At 47.6% G+C, this 17,836-nt stretch overlaps 1 protein-coding gene across 1 annotated transcript in view; it reads right to left on the minus strand.

The window, feature by feature from the left end:
* The window catches only part of TNS3 (tensin 3), a 321,347-nt gene that overhangs the window by 149,361 nt on the left and 154,150 nt on the right, over positions 1-17,836 (minus strand). The window contains exons 9-12 of the mRNA XM_011946796.1: positions 15,648-15,712; positions 11,420-11,503; positions 2,160-2,272; positions 1,035-1,095 (exon numbers count right to left, since the gene is read on the minus strand). Of these exons, the coding sequence (XP_011802186.1) occupies positions 1,035-1,095; positions 2,160-2,272; positions 11,420-11,503; positions 15,648-15,712 (323 nt within the window). The remainder of the gene's footprint in view (positions 1-1,034; positions 1,096-2,159; positions 2,273-11,419; positions 11,504-15,647; positions 15,713-17,836) is intronic.

The raw sequence follows: 17,836 nt of genomic DNA on the forward strand, positions 1-17,836 counted from the left end.
GAGTATACAGGAGAATACTCATGGGTTATATGAAAATACAATGCCAGGGTTTTTTGTTGTTGTTGTTGTTTTGAGACCAATTCTCACTTTGTCACCAGACTGGAGTGCAGTAGCACGATCTCGGCTCACTGCAACCTCTGCCTCCCAGGTTCAAGCAATTCTGCTGCCTCAGCCTCCTAAGCAGCTAGGACTACAGGCACATGCCACCACACCTGGCTAATTTTTGTATTTTTAGTAGAGACAGGATTTCACCATGTTGGCCAGGATGATTGCAATCTCTTCACCTTGTGATCTGCCCACCTCCGCCTCCCAAAGTGCTGGAATTACAGGCATGAGCCACCAAACCTGGCCTTTCTTTCTTTGACTCTTGCTCTGTCACTCAGCCTGGACTGTAGTGGTGCGATCTCGGCTCACTGCAACCTCCACCTCCCAGGTTCAAGTGACTCTCCTGCCTCCACCTCGAGTAGCTAGGTTTACAGGTGCGCAACCCCAAGACTGGCTAATTCTTTTATTTTTAGTAGAGACAGGGTTTCACCATGATGGCCAGGGACTCGGTGGCTCACACCTGTAATCCTGGCACTTTGGGAGGCCGAGGCAGGTGGATTATTTGAGGTCAGGAGTTCAAGACAATGCCGTTTTATAAAACACACTTGAACATCCTCGGATTTGGGTAATCAAAGGGGGTTCTGGGATCAATCCCCCTTGAAAACCGAGGGGCCACCATACTCCAAAAAGCAAATGGCCCTCTCTCCCCATACTCCAAAAAGCAAATGGGCCCTCTAGCTCCCATGTCCCTTAATGGAGCCAACTGGTGTGACAGCCCAAAGACAGTGGTGCAGGGCAGGAGGGAGGGCAGAGGCATGATGCTGAATCACAGGCCACCCCAGTGTTTTCCCCTCTGGACTCTTCTTTGACTTCTTGGCATTCTCTGACCTGAACCCTCCCATCCTCTTCCTGCAGGACAGGCAGCTGAGGCTCAGCTGCAATTCCCTGAGCCATCCAGATCCCACAGCAGCAGCAGCAGCAGCACTCACTAGATCCCGGAGGTGTACACAGGCTGCATGGCTTGGTAGAGCTTCAGAAAGGGCCGGCACACTGAAAGAAAGGCACAACTGTCTGTAGAGGCATGACTGGTACAGAACGAACAGGAATTTGGTAAACAGAAAGAAAGAAAGGGATGAGGAGACCAGGAGACTGCACCTGTGACCTTTGAGGTTTGGGAAGGCAGTGCATGGAGCCACAGGGTTGCTGCAGGAAAAGCCCGGACCCCGTCCTAGAGGCCTGCAGAGTAACACAGTTTGACCTTTAACCAAAGGGTGTCAAAGGCTCCTGAATTGAAGCCAGGCTGCTTCCAAAGCAACTAGCAGCTTGGCAAGGTCACTCTGGCCGTGATGACCAGGGGGACCTGAAGGCACAGATGTACTTCAGAGACAAAAGAAATCTATGAACAAGCACCTGCATGGGACTGGTGAGGAGGGACAGGGTCTTGAATCCAAACCCTGTGCTGTGTGTGCCTGCACGGGACTGGGAAGGAGAAGACAGGACCCTGACCCTCAGCCATGTGCCATGTGCCATGTGCACCTGCATGGGACTAGGGAGGAGGGATAGGGCCCTGCTGATCCTCAGCCATATGCTCTGTGTGCACCTTTGGGTAACTGCGGATGTAGGAACAGGGCCCTGATCCCCAGTCGTGTGCTGTGTTCATCTAAGTGGGACAGGGAGGAGGGCTCAGGGTCCTCACTCTCAGCTACATACTGTGTGCTTTCCTGTGGGGTCATTTTAAAGGAGAAGGAGGAGATGGGTTCATGAGATGCACCAGGATCACATTCATGTCTCTCTTACTGGGCTTCTGCCATGGCTTGTGACCTCAAGGCCAACTGCACAGCTGACCCACCAGGGCTGCAGCCCAGAACAATGCTTGTCTGCCCGAGTCACTGTGAATATACACAGGGGTATTTCTGATCCCCCTTGCTGGCCGCCTCTCCCTCCCCTGATTAAATAACTTGGCCCAACCACATAAACATGGCGCTCTGACCACAGAAGGGGGACACAGTCAATTGCCAGGGAGGCAGAGGAGCAGATCCGGGACCCTCTCAGAAAGGAGCAGCCCCAAGTCTGGACCAGCCAATCGCAGGTGCCACGTCGTAGAGGACACTCACCTCCACCTGTGTCAAAGTTGGGGGTGCCGTGGAGGATGACAAAATGCAGGAACAGTGGGGAGGCATTCATTTTCACCGATCCGGACAGGAGCCCACTGAGGAACTGAACATACCTGCAAAAGGACAGCTGAGTTAGACTTCCCAGAAGTGTCCTCAGCCCCTGCTGAGAAGGGAACTCAAGGAGAAACACAACCCGGCTGGGTCTGGGGCTCTGGGAGAGAACTGGTCCACTGCTCACAGCCAGGGGTTCTCAGCATGGTGCTGCGCCCACAGGTCTGATGGCTTCCCACTAGCGCAGCAGGCACCAGGGACACCAAGGCACAACCGGCGTCTCGGCTTGAGCATCCCACATCTGAAAGACCTCTGTGCCTGTCCACTGACCAATCGCCGGGCAAAGCCAGGCCACAGACCATCATGACCTCCACTGGTGAGCAGCAGGAAGCAGAGGCCTGGCACACCGGTGAGCATGTGCTCTGTCACTAGCACCTCACCACAGCAGGGTCACGTGATTGAGGCCCAGAACCACTCACTGCACCTGCTGCTTTCTGCTCATACTCAGGAGCCCTAAGAAAAGGCTGGAGTCCACACTCCCCTCCTATCCCACAGCCTTCCATGCCACATCTGATGAGAGGCTCTCCTTCCTGCTGTCCCTCTCTCTTCAGGGCCCAGCTTCAAAGGTGAAGGCCACGCAGGTCATCAGCCTCTCTGAGTTCTAGGCGTCAGCTTTATGCTTCCAATCCTGACCGTGCACAACTTCCATGAGCATTTGGTGGTCAAGAGGGAAGCTTCTACACTAGGAGCATCTGACTGCCGAGGTCCTCATGAGGCATGACGTGGCGGCAGTGACAGAAAGATGAGCCGGAGGCTTGCCAAGTTCTCTGACGCTTCCCTGGCCTGCCCTGCCTGCTGATGCCCTGCCTGGCGTGGCCCCTGCCCTGAGGTCCCTCACCATGGCCACTGCACCCACACAACCTCCACTGTAGCCTCAACATCTTGCATTGAATCTGTGTTTCCATATCTGTCTCCACCAAAGTACTGTAATCTTTTCAAGAAAAACCCAAACAACCAGAAACCCCACAATATTTAACAATCTATGCATCTCTCTATTACCACAGCAGACTGAGGCAGGAAGTGGCAGGTGACTGTGCTGCCAGCACCTACAACCATCCTACCATAAGCCAGAAACGGCCATCACGGACCTTATTTGTGTTAAGAAAAAAAATCTCTCACTTACGCTGGCAATCCACACCCTTATTCAAGCAGTTAAATTTGTATACAAACAAACAAAACAAGAGAAGATTTCTGTTAAACATTACCAAAAAAAGGAAAACGGCCTATCTATAGTCCACCCACTAGGAAAACGTTGGAAAAGCGAGTTTGCTTCAGTTTAGTTACAATTCATAGTGAGAAACAGGACATGTCAGTATTTCCATCTTCCTAGCAGCAAACTTCTCTTCTGCTCTCTCAGAACAGGGCAAAATCTCGTAAGAGTGGCAGAGGTCAATCAGCCTGGAGACGTGGGAACCCTGTGAGGCCGATGACCAGACCGCCAGGCGGCTCCCACACGCCTCCCCTGCAGGGTACTTTCCACCCTGGCAACAAGACTTCTCACCCTCAGTTGTACGTAGGCAGAGGAATGCATGAATCGTGTATTTTTAATCATGCACATTTTACGCATTGTGGATTTCATGGGTCCTTTGGCTCCCTGGTTTTGAGTAAAAGTGAGGAACCACAAATGCCCGCATTGAGGGGCCTGAGTCACCTCCTCTGGGGCAGTTCTGCCCTCCCTCCAGCATGGGGCAGCCCTGGACACTGGGAAATCAGCTTCCTCAGCTCATCCGGTTTGTCAGTGGCACACTGAGTCCCTCACCGCCCGGCCATGTGCTCGGGTGGTTCTGCAGTGACCATGCGGCTGAGACAACCCTGTTCCCTGGGGGTGTTCTCAGTGCCCCATGTGCACCTGGACCAGGCATCTAGGTGAAGTCGATGTTGGTTTCATGACTTCATGCAAACATAGAAGGTTCTGGAGCGCTGGGCCTGAGGGGCTCCTGGTCATGGCAGCGTAAGGCGTCCAAGCAGCTGAGCCCAGAGTTAGCACCAAGGTCCTATGAGAGGCAGAGAGCCGTCCTCTGGGAAACCACAGCCTCTCCCTGACCCAGGTATTGTCCCATACTGTGGTCACAGAGCTTCATTTCTGCTGATGTGGCCTGGCTGGAATTGTTGCCCCTGCCACCAGACGAAGCACAAGAAGTATTTCTTTCAGATGAGGAGGGCCAAGCTGATGGCAGAAGAACTCTGTTTTGCCACAAGCTCCCAAAGAAGGCCAAAGTCCAGGACCACAAGCCCAGTGGTGGTCAGAGGGGAAGGGAAGGAGGCTACCACTGCCTAGGATCCAGGACTCCAGAGTTTTCTCCCCAAAACCAGCTCTCAACAGTGATCACTTCCCAGGTCCGTCTACAAAGGGCTGCTCAGGTGATAGCTTAACCAACTGAAAAGTAACCTCTTGGAATATAATTCTCATCTGACCTTTATAGAAATCAACTTTTTATGCATCATGTTTTCAGATAAATTAAAGACATAAAATGCTAAGGTAAATGCAGTTTTTTTTTCTTCCTTCACAGGCTTTCTTAATAAGATTAAAGAAAAAAAGAAACATAATTGTTCAAAATCCCAAATAAAAGCAAGCCTTTAAAAAACATTTTTTTTTAAATAGCAATGCCTTATAAAAACAAAAAAGTTCACTGCAAATATAAGCTGTAGTGAATGCTGTGAGATTGCAGACAGATAGTCAGGCACAGGTAATAGCACTGAGTTTGTGAGTGACTTCTTAGAGAACTACCATCATTACCAAAGAAAAGAACATTCAGCTATGGATGAAAATAAGGGAGGCCAGGCACGGTGGCTCACGCCTATAATCCCAGCACTTTGGGAGGCTGAGGTGGGCGGACCACCTGAGGTCAGGAGTTTGAGACCAGCCTGGCCAACATGCTGAAATCCTGTTTCTACAAAAAAAATTAATTAATTAATTAATTTTAAAATGAGATGGGCATGGTGGCACGCGCCTCTAATCCCAGCTACACAAGAGGCTGAGGCATGATAATCACTTGAACCCAGGAGGCAGAGGTTGCAATGAGCCTAGATTGTACCACTGCACTCCAGCCTGAGTGACAGAGCAAGACCCTGTCTCGAAGAAAAAAAAGAAAAGAAGAGGAAACGAACATAATAGGACAGAATTGCACAATTAGTTTATCCAGCCGACTATGGAAAGGATCAACTTTAACTTCGTATACATGGCATTTATCTGTGGCATTAAAAGTAGATATAAATGAATCAGTGGTAGGGTATCCGATGCCCTCTAAAGACCATCCCAACAGCCTTATCCAAAATAAAATGTTCCTACTTAGTCAACACAGTTTTCAGAGCTGAAAAGATTAGAAACCAGATACTTTACAAAAACAGCTCCATTATTTTCCCATTGCTATATTTTCTTTCTTTTTAGGAAATAACTCCCTGGAGATGATGTTTTCCATGCTTCTTCTCAAACCAGTGAGTACATTTTAAAAACTAAAGGATTGCTTTTAACTTGTAAGTAAACGAACATAAAGCAGCTTGAAATTTTCAGTTGCCTTGCATTATTCACAGTCACTTCTAACAGCAAAAACTTCCATTTGGAATCTCCATAAATCTCCCTAAACATTTGAGTTGCACTAGACGTAAGCTTAAATCTGTCTGAAAATGTGGGTGCATAAAAATCAGCATTCAAAAGTTACTTTTCCCAGCAACAAGAACCATCGTCACAGGACATCTTTCCCAACAGCTTACTCATTCCACATTCCCAGCACTCACAGAGTCAGCCACGCCTGCAGGGGCAGCACCAATGGGCCAGGAAAGGTGAGCTGGGCCACCTGTTGGTGTGAGCCAAGCCTGGGCTGTTACTTAACATTCTGCTGAGCATTCCCTTCCCTCTCGTGTAATGGGGAGAATAATGAGACCTACACATTGGAATTGCGGCAAAGATGACTCAGTTGCATGGGCATAAGGGTCAGAGTAGACCAAAACATATCTGCCACAGGCTCTGCTCTCCTGAGAGATGCTTCCAGAGTGTAGGTGGCTTTGCCCACAGAGGTGGTGATTCAGAGCGGATGTCTGGGCCCAGGCAAAGTGTGCGGATCCCTGAGGAATGGTCACCCTTTTTCCGTAGGCTGTGGGCAGCAAGGAGGATGTGCAGGGTGAGGCCACACGGGCATTAAGTAAAATGGCCTTTGCAAAAATTTTAACAGTGAGAGAAGTATGACAGTGAAAGAGACCTAATGTAACCAACAGCCATCTTGCCTTTAACTTCCTAGCTGCCCTTGGCTATTCCTGGGCTTGGACCAAACTAACTTTAGGAGAAAGTAAAGTTTATAGTTTAAATGATAATAGCCCAAAACTAAACCGCCTTTGTAAAACTAATGCAAGACCACCACGTTGGAAGGATGAAAGCAGCTTGAATTCTGCCAAGGTATAGACTTAAAAGTTTACTCTGGGGATCACAAGATTTGCAACTTCCTCAATTACTCCTAGCGATAACATCACCATTGTAGAACCTAAGATTGGCCTTTTGAGGTGTCTATTCAGGCTTTTACATTTCTGACAACTGACAGCTCTACCTGACCTGCCAACTGTTCTCTGGCCCCACCCAGAAGCGGACTCAGAGGCAAGAGGGCCATTTTCCCCTATGATTGCACCCCCAACCACTCAGCAGCACCCATTCCCTAGCCATCCCCTTCTCCCCAAAATATCTTTGAAAAACCCAAGCCTCCAAATTTTCCAGGGGGCTGATTTGGGTAGTAATAAAACTCTGTTCTCCTGTTCAGTCAGCTCTGCATGAATTAAACTTTTTCTACTGCAATTCCCCTGTCTTGGTAAATCAGCTCTATCTAGGCATTGAATAATGAACCCACTTGTCGGTTACAGAAGCCTCTCAGTGGCTACCTGAGGAGCCTCATCCTTTAGAGAATGTGCAAAACTACTCCCCTTGTATCTTTAAAGTATCCCTTCAGGCACCTGAGATACTGTGTCAAAAATGACAGAAATATCAAAAACCAAATAATGTCATTTTTACAAGGTAGTTAAACAGGCATGAGCAGGACAGGAGAGGGCTCTTTCCGCACCCACTAGGAATGTTGGGTAATGGTTCGGCAATTACCACATTGCCTCTCTGAAAGTGATACACTGACAGCCGGTGCCAGGAGGAGGCCATTTCCTGATGGTCCACGCCCATTGCACTGTTAATTGAATGCAGGCTCCAGGGAGACACAACTTCTCAGGCACATGCATTAACAGACAAAATGGCAGAGTATGACCTTCTCGGGGCACATCACCAGAAAAGGGAAGAAACCCTTAGATAGGCATGCGTACAACTTCCTAAACACACTGCATGTGCTCACTTCCCAAGCAAAAGGAGGGCAGTATGCATGTGGGCAGCCCACCCTAAGGGAAGAATCATGGGAAAGGGGCACAAGACGTGGGAAGTGGGCCAGTCTATAAAGTCTAGGACCAAGGTTAAACACCACACTTGACCTTCATGTGCCTGCTTGAGTCTCTTCTAAGCATACTTTCCTTTCTTTCCTGTTCTAAAGCCTTTTAAAATAAACTTCCACTCCGGCTCTGAAACTTGCCTGTGTCTCTTTTCTACCTTATGCCTCTCAGTCAAATTATTTCTTCTGAGCAGGCAAGAACTGAGGTTGCTGCAGACCCTCACAGATTCACTGCTGGTAACTCTGATACCTTCCACCAGTAACACTATATAGCATTATTTCTAGGACATCCTGATTTCTGCATGCCAAGACATTTGTTTGGTCTGTCTTCCCTTTACCTCAAAGAGACACCCAAATAAGACAACATGACTGATGGTCTTAGGTGAGTCCCACTTGGAGCCTCCCAGGGTCACCTTGGCAGGCAACATGCAGGAGAGATCAACTGGCTACCTGTCACTTTCCCCATTAACTCAGTGATGGCGCCAAGAAACGTGTGTTGCTGTCTCAATTCTCTCAGAAAGAAAGGAAAGGTGGAAAAGAAAAGAGATGTCAGAAGCATTAATAATTTTAATATTATTTCCATGATGCTGATAATAAACCAAAACTATACCAGGATTTTTGGGGGATAGGAGGAGACAGGGTCTAGCTCTGTCATCCAGGCTGGCATACAGCAGGGCAATTACAGCTCACTGTAACCTCCAACTCGTGGGGTCAAGGGATCCTCCCACCTCAGCTTCCAGAGTAGCTGGGACTACAGGTATGTGCCACCAAATCCAGCTAATTTTTTTTTAGAGAGATGGGGTCTTCCCGTGTTGCTAAGGTAAATCTCAAACTCCTGGACTCAAGGGATTGTCCTGCCTCAGCCTCCCAAAGAATTGGGATTACAGGCTAGAGTCACTGTGCCACACCCAGTATTTCTTTTTAACTACTTCTCAAAGAGGAAGGCTTCCAACTTTAGGTAAGGAAGTTCAGGGGTGCCTCAATAACACAATGGTGGTAATGAGCACCAACAGGAGGCCACACCGGGGTGTCAACAAGCTGCTTCTCATGGTTTGCTGAAGACAAGGAAGGTATAAAAACAGAAAGCTTACATGGACACATGTAAGTTTTATGGGTCAGCTCCATGGGCCAACTGCTCCATGGCGTTTTAGTGTAACAAGGTAACAAAGATTCACCTCCCATCAGAGTTGCTGTTGAGACTTCTGAACTTCCCAGCCACAAATTCCACGCTAATTAATTATTCTCAAGAGTGATTATTACACGTGTGACTTTAAAATGATTTCTTGAGCTCAGTCCTAAAACAGCCTGCAGAACACCCATCTCACTCCCCAGGCCAATCAGGACAACAAAGAAGCCTCCCATCACAGAGCCGATTCCCATACAAGCTGTCATCACACGTTCTTCTGGTCTCAAACTGTCCTCCAGATTTATCTTATGCATTCATTCAGTTGTTTACACACTCGATTACCATTTGGTGAGCATCTTTTCATGCAGGCTCTGGTCAAGATAAAAGGAAAAGAGCAAGGAGTAAGGGGCATTTCCCTAATCTCAGGAGCAGAGGGATTAACCTTGGAATGTAAAACTGAATCCAGCAAACATTAAAAAATGCAAATGCTCTGGCTTCAAATGTGCAGTGATGGGAAGGATGCATGAAAACCTTGGGCATGGGAACATGCGAAGAGCAGGGCACTGTGGCTCCCACCTGCAATCCCAGCATTTTGGGAAGCCACGGCAGAAGGATGATTCAAACTCAGGGGTTCAAGACCAGCCTGGGCAACACAGCCTCCCACCACAACCTGGGAGACACTGTCTCCACAAACATTTTAAAATTAGCTGGGCGTGGTAATGTACGCCTGTAGTCTCAGTTACTCAAGAGGCTGAGGTGGGAGAATTGCTTGAGCCCAGGAGGTTGAGGCTGCAGTGAGCCAAGACTGTACCACTGCACTACAGCCTGGGTGACAGAACAAGACCCTGTTTCAAAAAAAGAAAAAAGAGGCCGGGCGCGGTGGCTCAAGCCTGTAATCCCTGCACTTTGGGAGGCCGAGACGGGTGGATCACGAGGTCAGGAGATCGAGACCATCCTGGCTAACACGGTGAAACCCCGTCTCTACTAAAAAAAATACAAAAAACTAGCCAGGCGAGGTGGCGGGCACCTGTAGTCCCAGCTACTCGGGAGGCTGAGGCAGGAGAATGGCGTAAACCCGGGAGGCAGAGCTTGCAGTGAGCTGAGATCCGGCCACTGCACTCCAGCCTGGGCGACAGTGAAACTCCGTCTCAAAAAAAAGAAAAGAAAAAAAAAGAAAATGAGGAGAAACTTTCCCCCTTTTCCCATATTCTTTTAAAGTTATAAACAAGCTGCTGGTGCCGTAAGAAATAAGAACAAAAAAAAAAGGAAAGATGACAGCTGTACTTCCTGTGTGCCAAGCATTCTGCACAGGATACTCCCTATTTATACCTCATTTTCCATGCAGGAGATCACGTGAATGTCATGATTTTGGAAACTGTTCAACAAAGAAATAACACTTTATGGAAAGAAAAAAAAAAACAAAAAACCAAGTGACTGTTTAACTAAAATATTTTATAAAATGCTGGATTTTCTGCACACAACTTGCATTGTATGTGGGCCCTGTTGCTGACCATGGTCCCACACCCTAGCCCATGCACCCAGTTTCAAGAGAAACAGAGCCAGGCCATTGGAAATAGCAAGACCAAAGGAAAAGGTGCCTCTGGTGATGCTTGAAATCCCTTTCTGCCCGTCTACCCCCATGTCTGCTGACACAGCCCTCAGGTGCACTGGAGAAAACAGATACAAGGCATCAAAACTTGCACACAAAAGGCCTGGTGTGCAACTACCTGTCTCCAAAGAGGAATATCATTTGGCAATAGCCTTGGCAATTCTCCTACAAATTCCCTGCTGTGGGCTTTGAAATATGCCATGGAGCTACCTGGATGGCTCTAGGTGTCACCATCTGTGGAGGAAGTGCACCTGGATGGGGAGCCAGCTGTGGGTCCTTCTCACTGCCCCTCAGCCAGCCCTGCTCAGGTTCTTGACCTCAGCCTGCTGGGGCAGGCAGCAAACGGAGAAAGTTCTGCACCCCATGGCTATTCCCCATCACTTACTGAGCTCTTTCCAGGGGCCATGCCCAGGAGTAGAGAAGGGAGAGATGGGCAGCATGACAGAAAAATACTCCGTGGCCTCAGGGAACTGATCAGCTACAAGAATTGGCCAAATGCAACTGCTAATGTGTTTGTGTAAGTAAAGTTTTACTGGAATGTAGACACATTCCTTGATTTCCATATTGCCCAGGGCTGCTTTCATGTTAGAACAGTTGTGATAAAGATCCTGCAGCCTGCAAAGCCTAAAATATCCACTCTCTAGTCTGTTGCAGAGAGAGTTCACTGACCCCTGGTCTAGCCAACGGAACCAAGTTTCAACATAATAATGGAAATCAAAACTCACTCCCTGCCAGAGAGGAAGATGGCAACTGGGGCAAGTCCTCCCTCTACCTCTCAGTGCAAGCTAGCAGCATAGGGGGCTCTCTCACTACAGACACACAGGATGGCTTGGTCCTTAACCTGTGGGAGGGACAAGCCTCCCCCACTACCCGCTTCATAGTCTTCAGCATGACCCAGGAATCCCATTCAGGTGTTGGGACAAAGGAGATGCCTCTTCTGTTTTCGCATTTTTATATGTAAAATTTCATTCACCTCTTCACTCTGGCTTTGGGGATGTATACATACCGTTTCTGGGAAGGCTGCATTAAAGCTGACACTTTGTCATCATAAAACTTCTTCATTGCAAACCTGTCAAGGGCCTGGTCAGCGCTGGAGGGGAGAGAGAGAGAAAGAGTCAACTCAATGGAGCTCACACCACGTGGGTGTGTGATGGGGGATGTGTCTCATGGCTGTTCAAAGTGACCAGCTCCCACAAGGGGCTTCACCCTTTGCTGCACCTGTGCATACCCAATCCACCTGTCTCTTCTTAGACTTCATTTCCCCTGCAGGAATATACTGTGCTCAAAGTGGGAGCCATAGTGCAGGGTCAGAATTTTCATCTGACCTAACAGCACCTTATCTAAAGGTAGGATACTTAAAAGTGCTGAATACCCAGCTTGCAGAAAAACCAACTAAGGCTTCTCAGCAGGCAGGTGGTAGGGCTGGTGTCCAAAACTGTCCCTTGGCTACCCTACTTCCTAAATAAAGAAGACCTTTTTAAGTGGGCTCTGCGAGAGAAAAGCAGGCAGACTCAAGTCTCAGGACCACGAGGATGCAGGGAGCAACCCAGAGCACAACAGGGAATGGACTCCCCCATGAAGTCCCAAGAGGCACCCTCGGGACACAAGCGGGCCAGCCTGTGCCCCGCTAGTACGTCACTCCCAGGACTGGGCTTAAGAAGGCCGCAGGGCACTGAGGTTGGAAAAGTGTCTGAGGCCTCGGGGCTGCAGCATTGTTTTTGAAGTGACTGCCACAGAAAGTAACCCTGCTTTCCAACAACATATTTGACCGTCAATGCTAGCTCCACAATGCTGACAGGTAGTATCCGAGGGAAACTTCCAGAAACCTCACAGCAGGGCATTCGTGGGGTTTCCTGGTCTGACTTCAGCACAAATCCTGGAAAATGAGTGTGATGTCTTAACAATTCAAACTTACTTGGGCCAAATGCTTCCTTAAAACCCTGATAGGCCGGGTGCAGTGGCTCACGCCTGCAATGCCAGCACTTTGGGAGGCCAAGGGGGGGCGGATCACCTGAGGTCAGGAGTTCAAGACCAGCCTGGCCAACAGGGTGAAATCCAGTCTCTACTAAAAATATAAAAATTATTCGGGCATGATGGTGGGTGCTTATAATCCCAGCTACTCCGGAGGCTGAGGCAGGAGAATCACTTGAACCCAGGAGGTGGAAACTGTAGTGAGCAGAGATCGTACCATTGCACTCCAGCCTGGGTGACAGAGTGAGACTCCATCTCAAAACAACAACAACAACAACAAAACCTGATAAAGTGGCCCCTTACTTAGGAAAATGTGTCTGTGCCCCTCTAGAAAAATGATGTACATAAGCGCTGTGGACTTCATAAAAATACAGCTAGAGAGACAGGCAGGAGGAAAAAGAAACATACTCAAAAGTAAGCTGAGTGTGATATGACTTTCACAGAATGCTATAAAATGGACAACTTGCTATGTGCATTTGCTAGGCAAGGGACTGTGCTGGTAGGGCAGTCACAAACAGAAGGGCCTACTTTAGCACCGAGTCCATCACATACTGAGCAGGAGAGTGCAGCTCCATAGCCTCCCAGTGACTTTTAAGCATTCCTTTTTCTGGAATTCCTTGTTTTATTAAATGCTGAGAATACATTTTGACCAGTGTTTATTTTCCATAGTAATATTATTAGTAGTAATAATATTAGTACTGGTTGTGTCATTATAACTCTTATTTTTATGATGTTGATACAAGAATGTTCCTGTTTTCTGGTGACTTGAAGTTTCTGTTTTCTTCTGTTTGCAGTTTTTGATAAAGACCTCAAATGTGTGCTTCTGCTACCTGGGATTACTCTACTTCTGGAATATAATCTAAGAGGGAACATTGTAGAGATGATCACAGATGTATGTATAAGAATGTGTTCATCATGGCAAGCTTTGTAGTAGAAAACAACTGGAAGCAACCTAAATTTAAAAAAAAAACAACAAAAAAACACACTTGGGAGGCCAAGGTAGGCGAATCACGAGGTCAGGAGTTCAAGACCAGCCTGGCCAATATGGTGAAACCACATCTCTACTAATAATACAAAAAATTAGCTGGGCATAGTGGCGGTCACCTACAATCACAGCTACTCGAGAGGCTGAGGCAGGAGAATCACTTGAACCCGGGAGGTGGAGATTACAGTGAGCCAAGATCACACCACTGCACTCCAGCCCCAGCAACAGAGTGAGACTCCATCTTAAACACACACACACACACACACACACACACACACACAACTGGAAGCAACTTGGACAGGCAAAATCAACAAATGCTTAAATACATAACATATCCATTGAATAAAGTGCTATGCTGCCACTGAAATGATGTCGGGGAATGATGCATATAAAATGATATTAATGTAGAAAAGCAAGTCACAAAAAGTATGTAGTGTCAGCGTATTTAATTGAAAGGCACTTAATACTATTACTCCTACTAATCACAGCAGCTTTAATGATAGCCAATAACCTGAGTACCGATGCTGTTCTAAGTGCTTTTTGTGCAATGATATGTTGAACTGTCACAACATTCTGGGAAGTAGGACTACCATCATTTTCCAGGTAAGGATGCTGAGGCTTAGATCATTCAGGTAAACTGCCTGACACATGCAGCTGAAATACATACTGACTATTAAGAGAAAACAGAGTTTGCAGCAAGAGTGTCAAAGGTGTGCTTTTAGTCCTTAGACATCTACCCTTCCCCAAAAATTCAGGACTATCCACAGTGCATGGAACTTTAGTTCAGGCAGTATGACTTTGCTGGGGATAGAAATGCTTAGGTGTGGCTGGGCGTGGTGGCTCACGCCTGTAATCCCAGCACTTTGGCAGGCCAAGGTGAATGACCACCTGAGGTCAGGAGTTCAAGACCAGCCTGGCCAACATGGTGAAACCCCGTCTCTACTAAAAATACAAAAAATTAGCTGCACATGGTGCGATGCACCTATAATTCCAGCTACTCAGGAGGCTGAGGCAGGAGAATAGCTTGAACCTGGGAGACGGAGGTTGCAGTGAGCCGAGATTGCGCCAACCTGGGCAATAGAGCAAGACTCTGTCTTAAAAAAAAAAAAATGCTCAGGCGGTCTCTGTCCAGAACCAGCCAGGCTATGTTTGGTCACCTACCAAATGTCTTTGGCATCATTGAGGGATGGATGTGCCCAGGAATCTCGATTTTCCTGGCACACACACATCGATGATTATTCTCACCAAGAGGGTGGCTGATTTTCACTTGGGGGTTGGTTTCCTCCCTGGCAGGCACCAACTCCCCTATTGGTTTCCAGAGAAAACATTCAGAAAGTCAAATTTCACTCCTTGGTGCTAGAAAGGAAAAGGTTTATTGGCTGATATGAATAAGCTTCTATTTCCTCAGAATGGAAAGCTCAGGCTTTACAAAGAGGCCATTGAGAAGACAGGGCAGATGCAAATGCAGACTCCACAAATAATGATATTTTCTGCACTGTATTTCAGCATGAGTGAAGATCTGCACTCTGGGAAGGGTCCGGGGTGTACACCACAGCTGCCCAGGGCCAGGAGGATGGGCGTAGGGCTGAGGTCCTTGTGGCCCTACCATGTTTGTGTCATGCCTGGCTAAGGGGACCCGAGTGGCACCTCCAAATTCTCCACGATTACAGTTCCATCTCATGGAAACCAGCCCAGACCTGGCTCCCCACTCCTGGGCTGTGAGATCATGAGCAAGCTGCCTGGCTCCTCTGAGCCTCGCTTCCCTCACCCATGCAATGGGAATGATAGTAACTGCTTCATGGGTTACTTAGGAGAATTCAGGAAGAAAATGAAAATATTCAGTACACTTCCCAGAGGCCCAGTGCCTGCAAAAGAGGTGGCTGTCACCATCATTATATACAAGGTATGAACTGATTTAGTGAGACCACTCTGTTCTTAATTTTCATAATGGTGACTTTTACCTCTGTTATTCTTTATTAGAGAATTCTCTATTAGAGAATAAGGGACAGTGGGGCCACTTATTTTTTTAATGCCTCCATGGAAGTACTTAGAATCAATCACACATAGCCACTCAACCTGGAAAATGCCACTTTCACAAGTGTGAACGATTAACTGGAAGCTGGGTTCCCAGGCGCTGACCACCCCAGCACTGGGGGATGGGAAACACAGGTCAGCTGAGCCCTTGGTGCCCAGAACAGCTCCCGCGCAGACAGCCTTCAGTTCCATGCAGGCTCAGCTTTTAGCACCTCAAGACAGTGGGCTGACATCTTCATCCTACCTGGCTGAGACGTTGGTGAAATGCATGTAGGACGATATGACCACTCCTATGCGTCCTTTCCCGCCCTGCAGGAGACAAAAAATGAGCTGATTTTCTCTGAAATCCCACAGCAGACATGTAATTAGAACAGGAAAAGACTCACTAGTGGACAAAATAATAGAGAGCTTGCTTTGGAGGTTAGGCCAGCATTATCCGCAGCCTTCCTGTCTGGGAGAGTCAGTACCCAGGGCAACTGGAGTCTCTGCAACAGGTAACCTGCACGCTGGGTGCAAACAGTAAGAGCGGGTGCTAACTGGAGCAGCCGTAGAAGCCCAGGAGGGCAGATCAGCACAGCATCTGCCTGTCATTTCACCCAATCAGGCTGGAAGAAACTGTGCCAGGAGCTGCAGCAATTAACATGACTTAATTATCCAGGTCAGACAGAAGTAAACGCCTGCCTGCTCACGGGCTGATAATGATCAGGGCTGCACACACAGTTCAGCATGAATGGAACATAGATTCCAGCTCACTGGCAGCACTGCCAGCACCTGAGCTCCAGGTATAGCCCTGTAGCCCGCCCTCATTACACACAGAGGAATCACTGTCCCAGGCAGACGTTCTGAAACGGACTCACTCAAACCATAACCACAGACACCAACAGCCCAGCCCACAAACCAGCAACACCAGCAGGAGAAGCGGAAACTGGACAGGCCAACCCTCACCCAGAGCCACAGAGTGCCACCTTCGAAAACACACTCTTACAACCTACAATAGCGGATTGCAAACCACAGCCCAGGAGCTACTTCTGCCCATGACCTACTTTCCCACAACTTGTGAGCTGCGAGTCATTTTTACATTTTCAAACCATTGAGGAAAAATTTTGAAAAGATAAGATTCCATGCCATGTGAAAATGTGTTCAGATTTCAGTGTCCACATACAAAGTTTGACTAGAACATGGCCACTCCCATCTGTTTACCTACATCCAGGGCTGCTTCCACCCTCACTGCAGGGGCAGGTTTGAGTATTTGCAGCAAGACCATGGGGCCTGCAAAGCGTAAAATACAATCTGGCTCTTTTTAAAAATATTTGCCAATCCCTGGTCTGGAATCACATAAAGCCAAAATGGCAGGGCCTCTAATATGTAGCTCCCTAAATTCTTGAGAAGAAACTACTGATCAAATTCAAGTAACAATTCTGATAAGCCCAGTCATACATGAATGTCACCCAGGAGCATCCTTCTCTCTGTCAGTGAAAGTCAAGAGCATGCCTTATAGATACTCAATGCGGGCACTTGACACACTCTTTGCAGCTGAATCCTGACACGTGCAGTTATTAACGGTATGGCTACAAGTATGCTTCTTGCATAAAACTATATTTGACAGTAATTCACCTACAAAGAAACAGCACCTCAGCCAAAACAGGCACACATGGTGGTGACATTCACCCCACTATCAATTGCTTTTGTGGCACTATTTATGGATATATAAAGCAAGTTTTTTGTTGGTTTGTTTTGGGTTTTTTTTTTTTTTTTTGAGACAGAGTTTCACTCTTGTTGCCCAGGCTGGAGTGCAATGGCATGATCTCGGCTCACCGCAACCTCCGCTTCCCGAGTTCAAGCGATTCTCCTGCCTCAGCCTCCAGAGTAGCTGGAATTACAGGTATGCATCACCATGCCCAGTTAATTTTTTGTATTTTTAATAGAGACCAGGTTGCTCCATGTTGATTAGGCTGATCTCGAACTCCTGACGTCAGGTGATCCGCCCGCCTCGGCCTGCCAAAGTGCTGGGATTACAGGCGTGAACCACCGCGCCCAGCCTATAAAACAAATATTAAAAGATCTGAAGGGACAGACAGAAATACCACAACCATAGGGGACTTTAGTATCCCATTTTCAACAATGGACAGATCACCTAGACAGAAAACCAATAAGAAAACAGGGTATTCAACCTGCGCTTTAGACCAAATAGACTTTACAGACACATACAGAACATCACATCAGAATGCCCATTCTTCTCAAGTGCACACAGAAAGTTCTCCAGGATAGATGGCGTGTTAGGCCACAAAACAAACCTTAAAGAATTTAAGAAGACTGAAATCATATGCGTTATCTTTTTCTTTAATTTTTATTTTTTGGGGGGATGGAGTCTCACTCTGTCATCCAGGCTGGAGTGCAGTGGCATGATCTCAGCTCACTGCAATCTCTGCTGCC

This window comes from Colobus angolensis, unplaced genomic scaffold (genome assembly GCF_000951035.1).
Source record: "Colobus angolensis palliatus isolate OR3802 unplaced genomic scaffold, Cang.pa_1.0 Scaffold253, whole genome shotgun sequence".
Classification (NCBI taxonomy): Eukaryota; Metazoa; Chordata; class Mammalia; order Primates; family Cercopithecidae; genus Colobus; species Colobus angolensis.